The sequence below is a fragment of the Zonotrichia leucophrys genome, chromosome 6 (genome assembly GCF_028769735.1).
Source record: "Zonotrichia leucophrys gambelii isolate GWCS_2022_RI chromosome 6, RI_Zleu_2.0, whole genome shotgun sequence".
In the NCBI taxonomy this organism is placed as follows: Eukaryota; Metazoa; Chordata; class Aves; order Passeriformes; family Passerellidae; genus Zonotrichia; species Zonotrichia leucophrys.
Window position 1 is genome coordinate 8,021,430 of NC_088176.1, and position 21,205 is coordinate 8,042,634.

The 21,205-nt window shown below is 49.9% G+C and overlaps 1 protein-coding gene across 1 annotated transcript in view; it reads left to right on the top strand.

Moving 5' to 3' along the window:
* Window positions 1-209: 209 nt before the first annotated feature.
* Window positions 210-21,205, top strand: part of AFAP1L2 (actin filament associated protein 1 like 2) — a 66,116-nt gene continuing 45,120 nt past the window's right edge. Inside the window, 1 exon segment of the mRNA XM_064716413.1 lies at window positions 210-382. Within this exon segment, the coding sequence (XP_064572483.1) occupies window positions 367-382 (16 nt within the window). The 5' untranslated portion in view covers window positions 210-366.

A 21,205-nucleotide genomic window follows, 5' to 3' on the forward strand; every position in this document is an offset into this window, starting at 1 on the left:
GTCACCATCCCAAACCCGGGGCATCCCCAGGAGCCGCTCTCCGCCTCATCCCAGCGCCCGGTGCCCGCCTCTTCTCCTCGGGGAGCGGCCCCACGCCCCGGGCAGGGTCGGCTCGGCGGTCGCAGCTCTCTCCCCAAGGGCAGAGCCGGTGCCGCTGGCAGCCCCGATCCCGGAGCCGATCCCGGCCAACTGCGCGGCTCGGGGCGGGGCGGGGCGGGCGGGGCCGGCCGGGGCAGCCGGCGCTGCTGCTGCGATCGGAGCCTGCGGAGCGGGGCGGGCTGGGGCAGCTGCGATCGGAGCCGGGTGCGGGCAGCGTCGTGTCCCGGAGCCCTCGGCGGTCGCTGCGTTGCGGTCCCGCTCATCGCCATGGAGAAGTACAAAGGTGAGGGGATGGGGGCATCTCGCGTGTCCGTGTCCTCGCTCGGGGACCGCCGGGGGCTCTGGGGACCTGCGGGTGGTGATGTTTGGGGGGTGACAGAGCCCTGACACGGAATGCTGAGGAATGCTGTCCCCCCGCGTGGGAAAGCGGCGGTGGGATGCTGGGACAGTTCCCGAGGGGATGTTTCCCGAGAGTGGGACCGGGATGGGCTGCGGGGAAGGGTCCCTGCGGGAGCGGGCCGGGAGCAGCTGTCCCGCCAGCGGGACCGGGCGGGGAGAGCGGGGTCCCGCTCCGCCGAGGAAAGGCGGACGGATGGTGGGGACGGGAACTGGCTCCGGGGAGGCGATCTCCGCGACGGGGCCGGGATCAGCTCGGGGATGGAGGGGAAGCGGTTCCCGGCCGAGATCAGCTCAGGGATGGAAGGAAGCGGTGCCTGCCAAAGGGTCAGCTCAGGGATGGAGGGGGAAGCGGTGCCCAGCCGGGGGAGCGGTGGGGAAGGTGCGGGGCAGCGCGGGCAGGTCCCACCCGGGGATGTGAACTCCGTGCGTGCCAGCACCGGGCGCCGAGAAGGAAGGGAAGGAGAGGAAGAGAGATGTGGGAAAATTTCACGTTTTATCCGATCCGGACATCGGGAGCTTTTTTGCCACTTAAAAGCAGCGGCTTGTTGCGTTTCTGGGGCCGCTCAGTCGTCTGGCATTGCCCGTTCCGTCTTTGGTCTAAGCCGTCCATCTGCGTGGGCTTCCCACCCTCCCGGGCTGAACGGGCACGACATTGAGTGTCCTGTTTTCCAAACGCAAATAGTTTTGGTGGTTTGGGAGAGGGAAGGTGAGCAGCTCGCAGCCTTCTCCCTGGCAGCTCTCATCCGGGCTGGCTGTCACCCACAGCCCATTTATATCCCCTCAATCAATGGCTCTGGCGCTTCCTGCCTGATGCTGCTTGGTGGTGAGCCCCGAGCCTGGCACATCCCCGGTCCGTGCTGCTGTGGGCACTCCTGGGCACTTTCCAAACATGAGCTCTCCTTGCCAGCTGGGGCGGGAGGAGGTGGGATGTGGGCACGGAGCTCTCGGATGTGTGCGGGTGCTCTTTGATTTCTGCTGCTGCTGATGTGCAGAAACCTCCCCTGGAGGAGGCGGATCCACCCCTTATAGCACGGAGAAAGCCTGCGGTAAATTTTACCTACTGGGAGGAAATGGGACTCTCCTTGTAACTGCTGTCCTCCTCATGGAACTCGAACATTTCAGTGGGGAACTTGGTACTAAACAAATGTATTTCTGCCAGACCCCATTTGTACTTCTTGCTGTCAAACCAGAAAGGTTTGCTTACACCTCAGTGGATGCATTTGAGCTAATAGCTCATTTCCTAATGTTGAGGTGTCATATTGTGTGAAGTTAACTTTTGCCAGGATTGTGTGGTTTTTTCACTGTGCAATACTTTAGCACTCTGACAGGGCTGGCACTGTGCTGCCTGTTGCATTCTGATCCTTTTCCTCCTTACAACTGGTGCCTGATAAGCACAATAATAACACACTGCAAAAGCGATCTTAATGATTATATTACAAATCAAATATTGTGTAGTTGGTTTGGTTTTTTATTCCATCCTGGCAGGGTCTGCACAATTCCATTCAGTTCCAGTAGCAAAGCAGTAGATTCATTAAGATTCAGCTATGTTTTGTGTAATTTCTTTTTAAACATGCACACTGCTCCCTCAGAGCAGCGGGGATGTTCTGCACATGTGTGATGAATAAATAGTGAGCACAACTGATGGCAGAGCCCTGCCAGGGCTATTTGTGCTGGTGTGGGAGTAGGGGTGGTAATGAGGCATTGCCAGCCCTGTGGGGCAGCCAGAGGTGACAGCACAGCTGGGTCAGTGCCTGGGAGGTGTCCCCAGTGTGGGGGTGACAGGAGCCACCTGGAGCTGGTGAGGTGTGCGGGAACGCTGAGCTGGGGGAGTTGGGAGCCTTGAGGAGCAGGTGGAGAGGGCAGACAAGTGGGTTGTTATTAATAAGCACCAGGGATATGTGCCTGCTCTGGTGGGGATAACTTGTTGATGCCTTGCTATGGGAAGTCTTCATGCTTGCCACTTGTGCAGGGAAATCCTGTAATGATGGAGGTGGATAGACTCAAACAGGGCTGTTGAGCAATGAATTGGTGTTCTGGGAAAATGAATTTGACTACAAAATCTGTCCTGCTGCTTAAGAAATTAAGTTTGCAATCATCAGCAAACAGCAGCATCCTTCCTTTCACCACGGGCAGGGATGTGCAGTAATCCAGACTCTGGGGTGGCACGTGCAGCTGTCTCTGCTGTTTCAATGGAGGTGAAGCAGCCACAGGAATCCTGCTGGGTGGGGTGCGCAGGGCTGGGTGGGAGGCTGGGGCTGGCAGGGTGGCACCCGTGCAGTGGGAAGAGCTCAGGCTGTTGGACTTGCCTGGTGGGAAGTGAAGGAGAGATTGTGAAACCCTCCTGGGAATGGGTTTCCTTTCCCAGCCACTGCAAATGAGGTCACAAGGGCAGCTGCACAGGAGGGGACACTGCTGCCTCCTGACTCCTCTCAGGCTGCTGAAGCTCTGAAGGATAATCATGAAGTGCACAGGGGGTTGGTTTTTCCCCTGCCAGGCTGCCCTAGAGAATGTCTGCTGTTGGTGAAGGTGCTGTTTATAAAGGCACCTTCTCCCTGTGATTAGGGACTGTGTGTGTGAGGCAGAAAGAGCAGCAGACCTGGCAGCCCAAGGGGACAAGAGGGAGATCTGCAGGGTGGTCACTGCAGTGACAAGGACAGAGCTGCTCTTGCTCCTCCTCTATTTCCTGTGAGTGCTCTCACCCCCTTCCCATGTGTTTTGCCTTTGAATATGGCAGCTGTCCCAGCCTGTGCTCCCTGTTCTGGGGGCATTATGGATTCTTGCCTGCTCCTTACCACGTTTGTCAGACATGGCTGGCTGGTCTGTGACCAACATCTGCAGACCCCAGGAGGTGCTGAGGGCACTGTTGCTGCTGAGGGATGGGCTGGGGACACCTTCATTTGCCTGCCATCTCTGTCAAGGCCTCTCAGACTGACATCCTTGTCACCTCAGTCATGGGTGATGCAGCCCCTATGCTCGTGGTCTAAAATGTTAAGTGATGTGAGCATGGAGAGTTTTGTAAGGTTATTATTATTATGTTTTAAATGTGTTTGAGGTCTGTAATGGTAATCAGAGCAGCTTCCAGACCAGTTCTTCAAAGAGAAGTGTTTGGCATTCATGTTTTACTATCTCTGTTGAGCAAAGATTCAAACTTCATGTTCCTTGTCAGAGGGTCCTTGGGAGTGTTTGCAGTGCTCCCCCAAGGAGATGAACATTGTTTGCCCATGAAGGAGAGGTTGTCTTCTTCACAGAAATCAACAGGTTAGTGTTGATAAGGAGTAAAATGGTGACTTGGTAGAAAGAAGTGCTTGCTTGCTAAGTTAACATGTTTTAACTGGGAGGGGAAAGGGGGTGGGTCTCTTTAGGACTAGGGCACATGTTCTTGCACATACAAAGGGATATGCTTGGGGTTAGACTGAAAAGTGGATACATGAATGAAAGACAAACCCTGGTAACAATCTGAGGTGCTTTATAAACTGTTGTTAATCAGAGTTGGAAATGGATTGATTCATATGAACAAAATCTGGTCTGTCTGCAGACATATGTGGTTTCTCCTCAGCTGATTGTCCACACAGCTGTTGTGTTTAACTCATTGTCTTGGTGTGGCAACTGGAGAAAGCAGGGCAATGTGCTGCTCTGTGCCAAACCCAGTACAGCTTCCAGCTGCTGGGCTGAGCCTTCTTTTAAAAGCAGATGAAAATTCGTGTCATGCATAACCTCATAACATACACAGTAACTCTCACTTACGGGAGAGGGACCCTGGCTGGTTTTGGAGAATGGAGCAGGCTCTTTTGGGGAATAGGCAGCAGGAGTGCAGAGTTATTTACTCTGCAAGGCCTGAGGACATGAATCCTTTTTTCTGGAACTGAAACCACAGCCTGTCTCTAACATCTGCCATGCCCACCCTTCCAAGCCACCCCACCTGTGCCAGCACAGCCCTTCTGTCTGTTCCAGCACAGCTGCATTTCTTGTTCACACAGGGCACACGAGGATGCTCTGAGCTGTGTTATGTGCACACAGAGCTCTCCAGTGCTCCCCACACCAGGGCAGGCTCACTGCAGATGGGCTCTAGGGATGCTGGCTTCAGCCCCATTCCATCAGCAGCCGTGGCCCTTGGGAGGTGTGCATGTCACTGCCAGGTTTGAGTGCTCCTTTTGATATCCCAGAATCATCCCTGGGGATCCTCCATCTCTTGAGAGCAAGGGGCAGGGATCCATGGAGTGAAGGGCAGGGTAGCAGTACCCCTGCTGCTCTGGATCTGTGCCCCATCTGTGTCACTACAACAAGAGCCCTGCTCCTAAAGCCAGGAGAGAAGCTTTCTTCCTAAAAGAAGGAGGGAGGGGAAAGGATAAAAGCTAGCTCACAAGCTCTGAGCCTTTGGGCATCTGCTTTTGGAGTGCTCTAGACAGGGCAAGAGCCCTTCCTTTACCTTTGTGTGTAAGCAAAGCCCTTCCTCCCCAGAGGCTCCCCTCTCCTGGGAGCTGGCTCTGTGTGCCCGGCTGGGGCTGGAGGCTCTGCCTGAATGAGGGCATTGTTCTGGGCTCTCACTGATGGCTTCCACTGAACACCCACAGCCAGCAGCACAGGGAGTGTCTATGCAAAAGTGCTGGACTGCTCTGGCTGGGGCATGGCTGACTCTGCCAGCTCCCAGCAGCAAGGAGGGCAGGGGGCAGGCAGGCAGCTGGGCAGCTCATGTCACCCAGGCTGAGCACCAAAGCCACACAGGCTTTAAAATCTGAATTCTGGACACCTGCTCAGCTGCATGCTTGTTCTTCAATGTTTCCATCTCAACATAAAGTACATATGAAGCATTAAGTGATTTGTCTGAATCCCTTCAGATTTCATGGCAAATTCAGGACCTGAATCCCAAGCTCCTTCATCAATGGCCAATGCTGTCCTTGCAACCATCCTCCCTACATCAAGGGAAATTAGGGATGCTGTTCTTTTGATAAGTTCTTTGTAAACTCTAATTTGCTGTACCCTGTGGACAGGCAGGATTAATGTCATGCAGGGAAGTGCATCTTCAGGCACTAGCAACCAGAGAGCCCAGAGCTGTAGGGGATGTCTTGGGGAACCAAAATTAAGAGGTGCACCAATGATCAGAGGGGAGGCAGAGCATGTGCACCCAGGGCATGGGTGTTCCTCTTTGAAGCTGTCTGGCTGAAGCACAGATCCAGACCCAACAAGTGAATTGGGATCCTACAGTCACACAGCCAGTTTGATGACCTGCATATTATTGTTTACTTCATCATGGAAGTTGAGTCATTTGTGCTTTTCTTTTGGGTCAACAGACAAGACAGACTGGTCCAGTCTGTGCTGCAGCCTGTCAGCAGAGCTCTGTGGGTCAGAGATGAGTCTGACAGGGTCCTGTTCCAAGGAACTGCTGGTGCAGGTGTTCATGAGCCACTTCCTGGGCTGGTGGTGGATTGGGCAGAAGTGTCAGTGGGCTGGAGAATTCCCTGGCAGTAGCTGGAGAAGGCATTTCCATTGGAAGAGGTATGCTGCCCTGTGAAGAAAAGGGATTAAACTTCTTGCTGTGTGCTATGGTGCATGGCTAAAAACCTTGTGTGAACTGAAGGAATGGCTGTAGGAGCTCACAAATGAAAAATCTGCTCAGAAGTGTTCATTAGGAAGCCACCAATCCCCTGCTACCCAACATTCTTTTTTTTCTTTTTAAATAAAATTACTAGATTTACTTGAGTCCAGGGAGCAGAGCTTTAGGAGGGAAAAGCCTCCAAGACAAACAGGAGTTGCTGAGGGTGGCCAGAGGAGCTGGGGCTTTGGCACAGCTCAGTGCAGTGGTGCTGGCACTGTGCCCCCCGAGCCCAAACCCCGCTGGGACAAGGGACAGCCAGGGCTGCAGCCACCCAGAGGGGCTTCCCTTGGGGCTGGGGGGCCAGGCTGGGAGACCAGCCCTTGCCTGAGGAGCTGAGAGTGGGGCAGTTCCTGCCACAGGCCTGGGAAATGTGCTGGGTTGGTCTGAAGTTCAAAGGACAAGGGCCAGGACTCATTAAAATACATTTCCCCTCTGCCCCTCCACTGACCTATCGCTTTCTGCATGGGCAGAATTCCATAGAAAGCAGGCCTGAGGATGGTTTGGAGCATGGCAGTGTTGTCTTTGGTTGTAAACAGCTCTGTCTGGAAGTAAATATCTGAGAATTATGGGATCAGACTGAAACTCCCACATAACATACAGACTTGGCCACTTGCAATTTAACAAAAGTATTTCCCCTCCTTGGGTGGACTGTGCTCTGTGTTGCATAAAGAATTTCTGATGTATTTCTTTTTCTTTATTTTTTTATTTTTGCCCTGTGGATCTGCTTAGGATAAAATTATGGCACAAAGCTTAGAAAAAGCCTGGGAAATAGAGATTCACAAGTTTTAGCTGGCAGTTTAGCCTGTGGGCTTCTTACTTCTGAGTGGAGGAATCTCCTCCAGAGATAACCAGCAGCAGTAGCTACCCCCAGCACTGGTGTGATGCACGTGAGGTTTTTTACTTCCTTTTGTGTTGTAGGAGACTGAATCTTTTAAAGAATATCTTCAGATTCCCAATTTTGCTAATAATTAATGAGGCTTTCCAGAGCTGGCACTGAGTTTGGAGTGTAGAGGTGGCAGCTAAGCAGTTGGGATGCCTTTTGAAGAAGTTTGCATAACACTTTGGCAGCAGTGCTTTGAAAGAGGTGGGTCTGAGCCAGGAGATTCTTGCAGTGTGTGCTGGAGCCCTTCCCTCTTGGCCTGAGTGAGATGGGGTGCAAGTCTTGGTGTGCTGCAAGGAGGGGATCTCTGTCCTGCAGCCTGGTGTGCTCTGAGGCAGCCAGCCCAGGCAGGTGGGGAGGGGAAGTGTGTGTGCAGCTTCTGTGAGAGGAGATAAGGTATCTGCAGGGAGATCTCTGATCCAGGGTCTCTCTGCAGATCTCATCATTGCTGTTTGTCACTGCAGGGTATGACAGCTATTGGGGCTGGGAAGAGCGAGCTGGCTCAAAGAGAACCTGAGTTGCACAAGGCCACATGATGTCACAAGTGGCTTTTGCTGAAAGTCCTCCACAAGTGTGTGTGAAATTTGGGGCTTTCTTCTGCTGAGGAATGCAACCAAGCCAGCTGCAGCCCTGCAGCCTTCCAGCAGCACTGTCAGTTTGTCATCTCTGGAAGGAACCCATGGGTATGCTCAGACAGTCCCAGTGCCAAACAGCTCTGACTCCTGATGGGAGTCAGTCAGTCCCAGTGCCAAGCAGCAGGTCCTGCTGGGAAGGAGCTGAAATCAGTGGAATGCAGAGAGACTGTTGGGTGCCTGCTGGTAACAGGTATGTGGCTGCAGCGCTTAGTGGGGGCAGCACTTGTGGTAGCAAAATATCACAAGTCTGGGAATTGGGATTGACTTTAAAAGTGGAGATATGGCCAGCTCAGACTTGTGCAGTGCCTTGTGACATCTGGAGGATGTCTGCTCCATCCATCCATCCCATTAGCAGCTCCATCCAGGCTGCCTGCCTGGGGAGCACGTCTGTCTCCTTTGTGTGAACCCAGCATCTTCAAGGATCTTCTGTGTTCTGCTGCAGACTCTAAAAATGTGCCACGCAGTCTTGAACGATGGGAACGTCTGCTCTTTTTATTGCCATACTTTTCTGACTTCTCCCTGGCTCTGGGGAGTGCAGCATCAGGCAGAGAGCTGGGATTGTAGTGCACAGATTGTACAGTGTTCCACATCTGCTGAAGGATTGCCTGGTCCTGCTAGCTGCTGAAATGTGATAAAGAGGAAGAGAACACTCTGATTGATTGAGCTCAGTTAACAAAGCAGCTGAGCTGGCTTTACCTTGCTGTGGTTGCCTGGGCAGAGGGGTGGGATGTGCTTTCCTATCACCCAACCACAGCCAGGGTTTTTTTTGTCCCCCTCTTGGGAATTGACTACACAAACACAGGGGTGCATCTCTTTTGCTAAGAGATGCTTTTGTGTGTGAAGTTGTGTACACTAGGTCTGAATGGAGGTGCCAGGCATGCCTGGCTGCTTCAACGGCCAGGATCCCTTCTCCCCAAGCCTGAGGTCACAGACAGCAGGGACGCACTGGCAGGGTGGCTCTGGCTTCACCATTCACTGCTGCAGGGGTCTGCAATCTGCTGGGCAGCAGGGTGGCTACGTGCTTTTCCTCCTGGATTTTTCCAGTCCATGTGGGTTGTTTACCTCATCTGGGACACGTTGCGCTAGGTGCCCGGGGCTCTAGGTGTAGCCAGAGCAGGGCCTGCAGGGACTTTTGGAGTTCAGTAACCTCACCTGTCTGGTTGGAAGGCAGTCACAAGTGCCCCAGAGCTGTGCAGTCACCAGTGAAATGTGCATGTGACACTTTGGGGTGGTTTTGGTTTGCTCCCACACCACTGTTTGTGCTGCACACATACTTGTGTGTCTTGCTCCTCTGAGCAGCAGTGTGAGAGCTGAATGCAGCTGTTGGTGAGCCTGTGCAGGGTCACAGTGATCTAAAAGTCCTGAAAGCCAGTGCAGGGTCACAGTGACCTAAAGCCTGTGCAGGGTCACAATGACCTAAAAGCCCTAAAAGCCAGTGACCTCTGGAATAAGTCAGTCATGTCTGCAGAGCAGCTTCTTCACCCTTCACCCACCAATTCATCCAGCAATGCCTCCTCCAGCCAGGCCATGAAAAAGCTGTAGGAAGATGTGAGGACTGAACTTCCCATGATGGTCCCAACCAAGGGTTACTGGATTCTGTCTATAACTTAAGTAATCCTAACACTAAGGAGTTAATAATATAATCAGTTTCTGCTCACAAGGGCCTGTCTTGTTTCAACAGAAGTCAGCTACCAAACTATTTAGCAAAGCAGCACTTGTAAATGATTTATTCTTGAGTTAAGCATGGTATTATTTTATATAAACACAGATTTTCATTATTGCTTCAACTTTATTCCATTTTCTCTCTACTAGTCGTGTTACAGGAAGCACACACAAATCCATACACAGTCTCTTGCCTTTCTCTAATGAGCAGTGCTAGCTGATGATATTATCTAGCTGCCTATGTGCCACATCAGTTTAATTTAGCTTTGAAATTGTCCCCCTTATGAGATGATGCTTCTTGGAAACTAGGTTGTCTTCCAGGTGTTGAAAGGAATTATTGACTTGGTGCTGGCTGCCCTAATGCAGTTCTGTGCAGACCATGTAATTGATTAAAGTGTGTCAGAAAATTATCAATGCTCCAAGTGTGGTTTGGCTGATGTTTGAGCCCATGTGAGCTCCAAGGTCTGGTTCTAGGAAAATTCACCAGTAAATCAGTCACAAAGTGTATCAATTATGCCAACATATACTCTTGATTTCTGGGCTGTTGAACAATAATTCTGTCTCTGACTGTGATCCACAGCTCTGGAGACACTGCTGATGTGGTCTGTCATCTGAGCACTTGGATCATGGTGGGCTGTCACACTCTCAGCTCAATGGGCTCTTGCTTTAATCACCAGGATATGCCAAATACTGATGGACTCTCTTTGTATGGGTTGCAGTGGTCTGTGCTGAGCCAGTGTGAGCTGGCAGTGTGTGAAGCAGGGCAGACCTGGGTGAGGGTGCTTGAAGCCTGAGCCTGTTGGCATCCTGCACTGCTTAACTTCTGCCAGTGTAGTTTCCTATCAGGTTGTTCAAACAGATGCTCCCTAAGTGTAGACGAGATCTATTTCTGGAAATTGAAGTGGGAGTTGGCAGAGTGGGGGGAAGTGAAATGGCAATCAAAATTCCCATACTTTATCCTAAAGGCTGAATTCCCACGTCTGGCTGAGAAGAGAAACAAATGCTTTCTAGACCCAGGAGGCTCAACATTCCCTGAAACAGAATGATTTATTTTTAATTCTGATAGTTCACTGGAGCTCTTAAACCAAAAGAGCAGTGACAGTTTTATTGCGCTTAGAAATAAAGGCAGCAAGCTCTGGGCCATGCTGAGACTGAAAAACCTGGAGTGCTGTAGGAAGGAGAGGGCAGGTTCATCCATTTGATCCCTGCTGAGTCCAGCCCAGCCAGAACATGGCCTGAATTGGAGGGGCAGCACCCAGAGGCAAGGTTGGAAATCTGTGTGGAACAGCACAGGATTTCACACTGGTGTTTCTTTGGATTGGCTACGTCAGCCTTCCTTCAATTCTTTGGCCTAAATAATGGCATCCCCTAAGCTTATATGCTGGGTTGTTGGGTTTTTTTTTGCATTTGGTGCTGATACCATTTCAGCTGTGGTCAGTCTTTCATTCTTGTGATGGTCAGTTACCGGTCCCACAGGAATGCTGAAGCCATGGGGACTGACTGGAGCACAGGTGGGTATTGAGCACACATTGTGTGGGAGGGACTGAAGATCACAAATAGAGTGTCCTATTAGTGCTGTGCAGGGGATAAAAACCATCCTTGTGGTTAACATGGGCTGTTTGCTGTCCCTTTGGAGCTGGCATTGTCCCAAAACCAGGATAAGAGCCATGGACTGTTGGGTACCTCTTCCAGGTCCCACATTCTTATACCTTTTGCTGCTCGGTGTCTGCATTAAAAATGTGTAGGTCTGGATGATGCTCCAGTGCGTTCTTTAAGGTATTCTTCTAACATTTAACCCTGATCAGATAATCTCATTCTGACATTCTGGTTAGCTACAAAATCTTTGCAGTTGGCTTTTGTTCCCATGCTGGATTGAGGTTTTTTTTTGGAAATGCTCTGTTTCCAGCATATGTTCTTGTTTTTCCTGATAAACATGCATGTCTGTTGGCCCACATTTAGATGAGGTGGGAAGGGCCAAATTAATTCCTGGTGTCATTCCAGCATAGTCAGTGGGCTGACCACAAAGATCAGACTGGGTCTAAGATTTACACTGGATTGACTGCAAGTTTTACCAATTTTTACTGATCCATTACCAAACTGTATTTCTGGTGCAATTCATAAAGATGCCTTTGAATTTAACATAATTAAAGCTGATTTGTTATAGAAGAGGGATGTAGAGCTGACAAGTCCTTTGCCAGGCAGACATGCTCAGAATTCCAGGTGCTAATAGCACTGACGTGGCTGACCCTTGCTCCAGACCAGTGTCTGGACTGTGTTAGTTATTTGGACCATGAAAGATGAGGAGATTCTGCCACACTGGAGACATGCTCTATGAAAATGCAGCCAAATCATCTGTGGACACTTCAGCAAGGACACTGTCACCTTCTCTGATTCTCTAGGCTGAAGCCTTTCCAGCTCCTGATGGAACAGTGCTGCTGGGAATGCTTGCTTATCCCAGATTCTGGGATGGAATTTCAAATTTTCTTTCACCCGTTGATGGCACAATTGCCTTTCCTCATTCATGCAGTTGTTTTTTGTTGGTTATTCACAAATGTGCAGGCCTGCTCTGCCATCAGCCTGACAGAAGGAAGGAAAATGTTCCGTTTTGAATATGGAAAGGGAGGTGCTGCTTAGCACAGACAGAACTGGCTTCTAGATGAAAGAGTCAAATACCAAACTGTTTTGTTTCAGTTTGAGCAGGATAGGCTTTGATCTAGAGGAGATGACTCCGTCAGTAGCAGGGAGCAATTCTTTATAGTGCATTTAGAAATAAAACCTGGAGATTTAGGCTATGATGGCTTTGACACATCACTCATAGCATATATTATGTGAAAGTGAAAACCATAAACATCTGAAATGAAGTGTGGAGGTTTTTCTGAAGAGAGAGAAAAAAAATTCTGATATTGGTTGCCGAGAGTTTTCCTCAAGTCAGAAAGGACTGGGGGTGGGGTAGGATCATTCCTATTGCGATAGCAATAATGAGCAGTGTGGACAGAGCAGGAAGGGGAAAGACTTCCTGCAGTGCAGCTCCAGCCAGAGGTGGGGCCAGCATGAAAACTCTCCTGGCCTCAAGTCAGGCTTCATAATGCATCTCTGCTGCCTGCCCTTCACCCTGCCCCGGTGCCTCATCCCCTGTGTCAGCTCTGACAGCGCTCTGGGTCAGGAGGCGGCCGCGCTCAGACCCCACTCGGTCCCTGGGCTGGCTGCACTTGCACAGAGCAGGGATGGCCAGATCCTGCTCCTGAGCTGCTTTCATCCCGAGCCAGGTGACAGCCCTGATCAGTGCAGCTGTGTTCTGTGGCACTGCAGCTGGCCAAACAAACACAGCTGCAGCACGGCTGGGTCCCTGCTGCACACCCGCGTGGAGTGAGAGCCCTGCGGCGTGGCCAGTGTCCTGGGGATGTGGTGAAACACTTCTGGCTCCGCACCACGGGCTGCTGGCAGTCCCAGTGTGGAGCAAAGTGTCACTGGTGCTCATTATTTCTGCAGCTTTATTCTACATCCAGCCCCTGACCTTCATTTTGTTCTGAGCCACTGTCCTGTGTAGGCTAAGAACAAATGGGTCTCTACCTGAAGAATCTGTCTTGGTTCTTCTTGGTGGCTGCATGCAGGGGGTGATGGGGGCCTCTTTGGCACAGCTGCCTTGTGAGGTATCCTGCTACTAACAGTTTGTTTCTGCTGGGGCTGAGGAGTTTATTTCCCACGTCCTCACCTGCACCATCTCTGGCATTGGTTCCCCTTCTCACCAGCAGACAGCTCTTGACTTTTCACAAGGTTTTTGTTCTGCTGGCTTGACTTGACAGCTGGGCAGTGATGGGAGCAAGAGCAGGGTGCTGGGGCAGGGAGCCAGTCTGTTGGGTAGCAAAGCTCTGACAAATGGGCTCAGCTGGGATGCTGAGGATGCTCCCTGCCTGGGAACAGAACTCACCTGGTCTGTCCTGTAGCCCTGGTCATAGAATTTGTTACAAAATAGGAGTCTGATTAGGTGGCCCAAGCTGTGCAGGTTTGGAGGTGACATAAATCTCCTCCTAGAGAGAGAAAAAAATCCTTTAGATCATCTAGTTCATCCCATGGTCTGGAGAGTGTGCATCTTCTGGTGTTCTCCCCATTTAAATGCAAAATATTCCCAGTGAGGTCCCTTGCCTCAGTTCTCCTAAGGATTATTCCATGGTCTGGAAGGTCCTGTTGCTCTTATGGGTATGATGTATAAGGGCATCAGATTACTCAGACTGGATGTATATAATGGGAGAATCAGATAATGTCCTTTCTTGGCATGGCAAACAAAAAGCCATTTTCACTGATGCCAGAGAGCAGCCAGTGCTGTGCTGTGAGAGCTGGAGACAGTGTGTCTGTGTCAGGAGGTGTGCTGAGGATGCAGCTACCCCCATTCCCTGCTGTCCCCAAAGCAGAGCTGTCCTGGCTCTGGGTCAGAGTCACCTGCACGCAGCAGGCAGTGCCTGTCCCACTGCAATGTCAGCCGTGTGCAATTTGTGAGAGTGAGAGCGGAGCTTGTGCTTGGAGAGGGCTCAGAAGCTCAAGGCTTGGGAACAGAAAGTGCTGAGAGTGTGGCTGGAGGGCAGCAAGGGTCTGGCCAGGCTCTGGCTGAGCTCAGTCAGGCACCAGGGACTGCCCATGCCAGGAGGGCTCTCTGCTCCCTGCAGCTCCTGGGGTGCATCCAGGGCAGCCCCAGGCAGGGTGAGCAGCTGGGGAATGACCTCTGGCAGGTGTGGAACAGACAGATTGTGCTCCTTCCTCAAGGAGAAAGGAGCAGGGACACAGGTGCTCTCATGCTGGGCTGTGTGGGAGGGAGGTGGCACCTGCTGCCCATCCTGCACTGGAGAGCTCCCAGATGTCATCACATCCTTCTCTTCCTCTCCAGCTTCCCTCTGCACATACCATTATGATGATTTGTTTTGCTGATGCATTTCCAGGAACTAACACCCATTTTCAAAGGCCTGCAGAGGCAGAAGGAGTTCTTTTCTATGAAGAAGCAGATGGTTAATTTTATATTTTAAAAGTGTGGGCAGTGGCTCTCCTGCCACAGAAAAGGCTTTTTCAACCCAGGGATCCTTCCTTTAGATTATGTTTTTCCCCGAATTCAAGCCTTTTCAATAGAATCATTTAAAATGTGTTTTTGATGTTCCCTTCTTCCAGTTTACTCCTGTCTTGAGTGCATAGAATTGCCTTTGCTATAAAAGAAGATTGTGAAAATTAATGGCTTTGCCCAGTGGCATTGCATGGATGTTAAAGGAGAAACATTTTCTTGTGAGTAGCACTGGAAATGTGTATGTTCTCAGAGAGACTGGGAATGTGGGCTCCAGTCCTGCAGGAAATGAGCTGAGCCAGAGGTGGTACTGGGTGTTTTCTGAGTGAAGCTGCTGAGGGACCAGGATAGTTTTACAGAGATTCCTCTCTGTTGGGTGGGACACATGCAGTGAGAATTTTCATTTGCTGCCATAAAACTGTAACCTTTACAATCACCTGGGGTTTTTGGGCAACACTCAGATCTCATAAAATCGATGTTTATGAATTATAAATAGCAGTAAATGTATCTAAAGACCTGGGTGCCATGATGGGTATTAGCTGCTGTTAATGTATGTTTTAACAGAATGGAACTTCACTCCAGAATTGGGGGCAATCCTTTGAGCTATAGGTGTGTCCATACTGCACGGAGGTCTCTTGGACGGAAGGAAATTGATGTGATAAAGATATCAGGAAACAAAGAACCCCCAAAAAATCTGTAGAACTTTCTGCTTGCAGCAAAGGCCATACTTTTTAAGCATAGGACAAAGAGATAATAAATTATAAATTCAGCAGGGAACAAGGAAGTCATGTAGCAACTGCAAAAGATCCAAACATATGGAAAATTCAATTCTGTGGAGAATTAAGTCACTATTATGTAATCAGGATCAATGGAAATGAGCTGATGTCAGTATTGGACTGGCTTAATGCATGGGTGGAAAATTGTGTTGTCCCAGAGAGGGCTGCTAATAGGAGTGGAAGCTCCATGCATGTGCCATGCCCATTAGCTGTGGGTTTTTTTACCTAGGATGGGCCTGATCCAAGCCCAGTGGAGTAAATAAGCTTTCCAATAACCTGAAACCCATTTGGTGTCTGAAGGCAGAAGATCTGTATGCGGTGGCAAACAGTGAGAGCCTGGGATGCTCATGTACCTCATACTGGTTGTCAGGGTGAAACCCCTTTTTTTTTATTCATCTGTCTGAACCTTTTGCACTGCAGGTTACCTGTGTGTCCCTCCAGGCTGCACAGTGGTCTGACAGCCTTGGAAAGGCCCTGCCCAGGTAGGGGCCCAACCCCCAGCTGGACGGGCAGGGGGAGAGAGGACTGTCCCCTGTGCCCAGGGCTGTCACAGACACATTTTATGAGAAATCCTTTCCGTAGGATTTTTTCTCCTGAGAAGCTGGGAAGCCTCAGGAACAAAATGTAAACAATGGTTATCTGCTGCTGTGAAATGCAACAGGTGCATCTGGGATTGATCTCATGTGGTTGTTTCTAATTAATGGCCAATCACAGTCAGCTGGCTCAGCTCTCTGTCCGAGCCACAAATCTTTGTTATTCATTCCTTTCTATTCTTAGCTTAGCTAGCCTTCTGAGATGAAATCTTTTCTTCTATTCTTTTAGTATAGTTTTAATATAATATATATCATAAAATAATAAATCAAGTCTTCTGAAACAGGGAGTCAGATCCTCATCTTTTCCCTCATCCTAAGACCCCTGCAAACACCATCACACACGGCAGGGGACTCCAGAAGTTTTGGACACCAATAACATGGCAAAAGTGCCCCAAGACCCTCCTGACATTCCTAGGCATGACTGTGGTCCTGTGAGACACAGCATGTGGTGGGGAGGGATGCAGAGCAGAAGAGCAGCTCCTGGAGGAGGGCAGGCAGCCAAAGCACCTGGCAGGGTCCTGTGCTTGATGTTCTGTTGTGACAGAGCTTGGCAGCGGCAGCAGCAGCTGAGCTTGGAGCTTGTCCCTGAAAATGAGCCATCATTAGCCTGGCAGCTGTGCAGGGAGCAGCAGAACCTGCTCCTTGGCAGGAGCATGCTCTGGTTGGTGTCACTGTCCTGGGGAAGGAGGGGCAGCAGTGCATCCTCCTGGGTGTGCTCTGGGCAGTGTCAGGGGCTTGGCAGCACAGGAGGGCACCCTGCCCAAGAGCTTCCCTCCTGGAAAAGCTGCCTGGCTTCAGCAGGAGCTGCTCTTCTGTGGCCATGGGCTGTCAGGCACTTTGCTGGTGCTGAGAATCCAGCCAAGCATCCCTGCTGCTGGTTTGAGAGCCAGGAGGAAGCCTGGGGGAGGTTCTGAGTGTAGTGGTTTTGTGGGGAATTTTTATGGTTGGTTGGTTGGATTTTGGTGGCTTTCTTGTCTGGCTTGTAAGTGAGGATAATGGGAGGACAGAGCCTGTGAGGGTTTAGTGAGAAGTGCGTGCTCTGGGTGCCTGGGACCCTGGCAGGGCTCAGGACGCTGCGCTAGCACTCACTGAAGGTGTGTTTGGGTGATGAGCATCAGGCACAGTATTAACTAGAAGTGACTTTCTGCTGGGAAGCAATGGGCTTCATGAGAGACTTTTCCCCACCTGAAATAGGTTTGATATTCTGGAGTGTTACTGTGTACAAAAACATGCCGGAATCAACAGATCAGGGAAAAATGTCAGCTGTTAAACGTTAGTGGATGGAGCTGTCACATGAGCTTGGTGTGTGGGTGGTTCCAATTAAGAGATGCCAGAGGTAGGGAGAGTAATGAGATAAAAAGTGGTGGGAAAGTCTGACCTTGACAGTTTCCAGTGCAGTGAGAGCCTGAAGGGCAGGTTGGAGCCAGTGAGGTTTCTAAGTGGGTCATCAGAGTGGGGGACCTTGAGCTGCCAAACACTGGACAGGGGAGCTGCAGGACCTGCTCTGCCCTAGCCAGAAACTGCTGCTGGTTGCTCTGTGCTGGCTCTGACTGTCAGACCACCCTCTGAGCTGATTCATCTCGCCAGCCTGATGGGGGAAAACACCCACAAAACAAAACAAAAATCCAAATCTTTCGTTGCTGCATGTATCTTGCCCTGAATGAGAATGGATGTGGCTCATCAGCACCACTGTAAGTGCAAGGAAGCAGTGTAGCCAAAGGCAGGCAGAAGGAAGAGGACAGAGTAGCACATGGACCTCAGTAGCTCTATGGGTTCCTTGTTTGGAAGGTTTACAGGTTTATGGAAATAACCTTGATGTTTCCCAAAGTGAATTTATTGAAAAAATACAGAGGGGACCACAACACAAAGGGAGCAAATAGTTCCTTAGACATTTCTTTTGCATTTCTAGAAAGCCTGTTTATCTTAACTCAAGAAATATCCTCTGTGATAAGGAATAATCCCTCCTAAAATCACATTAGAGAGATGAAGGCACCCCTGGCTTTGTGAGCAAGGTTAAAGTGGTAGTGTCTACGTCCCACCCAGCAGCTTTGCAGATTCATTGAAAGTGGCTAGTGTCTTTCCTGAGAAACAGCTGCTCAGAAATTTGGGAGGAAAAATATTTTATTCCTCGCATTTTGGTGGATTTGAGGCTGACCAGCTGGATGAGAAGCCTGCCAAGGCTCCACACTGTTGTGGAAATGTACAGTAACTGGGCAGAAGTAGCTCTAAGCCCTTTTTGGACTGAGGGGTGAAAATGTCTTAATGCTGGAAAGCTGTTGAATGTCTTTTTCAATGCAGAAATAAATCAGGAGGGAATTGTGCTGCCTTTGCCAACAAACTCATTTTGGGGAATTTACTGTCCCTGTTTGCACAGGACCTCTCATTCTCTGCTCGTTGCTGGAGCTGAGCCCTCCAAAGCTCTCATGATGTTAATGTCTGTGTTTGAACACAATTTCCAACCTGAAAAAATGCTTCTTAAATTATACATTTTGACTGATTGTATACATAGTCTGTGATATTTCCATATGAGAAACAAATTCTGAGAATATTGATGAAATTCTCTCGCTGACTTAAAGGAAACTAGGCCCTAGCTCTGTCAGTCTGGGTTAAACCAGGAAAGACAAACAGAAGATCTCTGTCAAAATGACTTTGTGCTAGCAAATGCAATTTCAGTGTTTCCCTGAGTAAACTATTCTGATTTGCTTTGTTTCAGCTCTCTTCCTACCCACAACACAGAGAAAAGTTTACATGAAGTATTTTGACTGCTCTAAAGCAAAGATTTTGTTAGCTGTAAATAGAAAAGAAATACACGTTCCCCAGTCTTAAAGCCTGTTTCTGGATGGAAAACTGGATATTTCCTGGCTTGGGATGCAGTGGGGGTACTCAGCTGTGGGGAAGGTCTTGTCCAGCTCAGATGTGTTCCCAGACTGGGATGTTATGGCCCAAAGGGGTGGCTGTGGATGGGTGGGCTAGCAGGCAGGTAAAGAACTGGCTAAATGTTGGGGCTGAAGAAAAAAAGATTATGGTTTGTGTTCTAGCTGAACTCCTGCCTTTGGGGTATGTGGAAGGGGCCCTTGCCTGGGGGGAATGGTTGGAGGCCATGTGAGCTCAATGTGTTGAGCCATTTTGTGAGTCCTGAGTGCACATCAGGGCAGAAAGTCCAAGGCTGCTCCTGCCTGTCACCAGGAGCTGCTCATATGTGGGGATAAAGATTTTAGTGAGGCTGTCAGTATAGCAAGAGCTCTCCAAGCTGACTTCCTTCCTCTGGGTGGAATAGATCAGTCTGCTTGTAGCAGCCCTGTCCATTGGTGAAACTCAGATCAAGGCTGCTTTAATGTGGAGTGAATTGTTCTCTTGGGATGGAGCTCAGGCAAGAGGCCAAGAGGCCAAGGCTTTAACAAAGAAGCATCAACCTGTTTGTATGATTTTTGTATACACTATACAAATCTTCTGAACAAGATGTTCTTCTAACCCCATGAAAAGGAAGGCCAAAAGAGAAAGTCTGATGCATTAGTGGGAGGCATTCAAATGCTGCCAGAATGGTGTGATGTAACTTGACCCAGTGCCAGTGTTTCTGCTGTAAACTAAATGCAGGTGAATGCTGATTAAAATGAGCCTTCACAGTATCTATCTACTGCATCTGTTGTTTGGTTTAAGGCAGCATCTAGAAATACAGGTGAGGGAACCAGATTCTGTCTGTCTGATGATATATGGATATTCTTATCTCTGTATTTTCATCCTGAAACAGAAATACAAACAACCCACAGATGCACAATGTTGCTCGCTCTAAATAACCCCAAACACACCTCACTACTTATGTCTGGGTTGTGATGGGTAGACAGCTTGGGAAAATGTTGGCTTTATTTATTGCACCTTACCATGTCACAGTCTTGATGTGTGTAAAACTCTAACAACAAGCTTGGTAAACGAAGAGAGAGCAGTGGGTGTTTATTGACTTTATTTCAACACTCTCCTGTAACATCCTCCTAGGCAAACTGGTGAAGCACAAGCCCAAGAAGTGGATGGTGAGGTGAGGCAAAAACTGGCTGATCTGCCATGCTCAGTGGGCTGTGGCTGGAGACACAAAATCCAGGGAAGCCAGTCACTTCTCCACCTGCATTAATGCCCTGGTTGAAGGGGCAGTTTGTAGATAACACCAGGAGCAGGGCTGATGGTTGTACTGCCGTTAGGAAGGGCCTCGCTAGCCTGAAGGAATGAGCCAGCTGGGATCTCCTGAAGTTCCAGAAAGACGGACAAAGTCCTGCCCTGGAGGAGGGATCACCCCAGGGATCACATGCTGAGCCAACAGCTGGAATGCACCTCTGCAAAAGCCTCTTGGTGGACACCAAGATGAACAGGAGCCAGCAGTGTGCCCTGATGGCAGCAGGCCAGCAGCCCCAGGGAGCGTGCATTAATCTGGGAGCACACATTAGCACAGTCCTAACATATGCTGGTGTTTGATGCACCCTCGGTAACAGAGGAGGAGTTTTTAAACACATTTGGCACAAGCCATCCTACATAGTGGCAAATCTGTGTCAGTCAAGGGAGTTTTATCTCCTTGGAGCAGGGCCTGTGTTCCTGTAACACATGGCACAGCTGCATGGATCAACAGCCATCCCATGCTGCTGCATCTGCCTTTGAAACACTCCAGGTATCTGTGAGTTTGTGGCTCTAAAACTATTCTGCAGATGAAAATCTCGAGTGTTGACAGTGTGCTGTCAGGGCTGGAAGATGAGGCTTTTCTGTGCTAATGGATTTACTGCCTCTCTGATTTTCTCAAGCACTGCTAAGTGTGTCACACAGAAAGGTGGTTTGTTAGCAGTTCTGCTTGGCTGGGGAAAAATCACTCTATTTATTTATTTGCTTGGTTCAGCATGAAGTCTCTCTTGGCAGGTCAGCCCCTTCCCAGGCCCTCCCAAGCTGCTGTTTTCCATTCCTGTGCTGTGAAGGAAGGTGAGCTCTGGCCACCCCTGGCAGCTGTGGTGATGTGGGCAGAGCTGCTGGCCAGGTCAGCTCCAGCCCAGCCAAACCCAGCATTGGCCATGTCCATCCTCCTTGGCTGCCCCCTGCTTCTGTGGGTCTGGAAGTGTTCCTGGGATGCTCCTCACAGAGAATCTGGCACATCAGGTCTCCTGCACACACTGGAGTTCAGCTGGGAAGGAAGGAAGGACTTCTAGTGGAAGGGAACATCTGTTACTCCTTAAGTGTGACCACTGTCAAGGTTTCCATCCCACCAGCAAAGCAGATCTTAGCCAAGGGCCTGGTAATCTGATTTTTTTTCAGGAGGAGAGGGAAAGTAAATCTTCAGGGTGTTTCTTTTTTTTTTAACTGAAGGGATTAGTCTTGTTTTAAATTACAGTATATTGAATCAGTGCCTTTGACACCCACAGCTGTGTTGGTGGAGAGCTGCTGAAGAGCCTGGCCAGGCAGGGCCCACGTGTCTGCTGTGGCTTTGTGCACCTTGCATGGGCCTTGTGGAGGATGTTCTGTGCTCAGCTTCTCCTCTCCAGCTGCAGCATTCCTG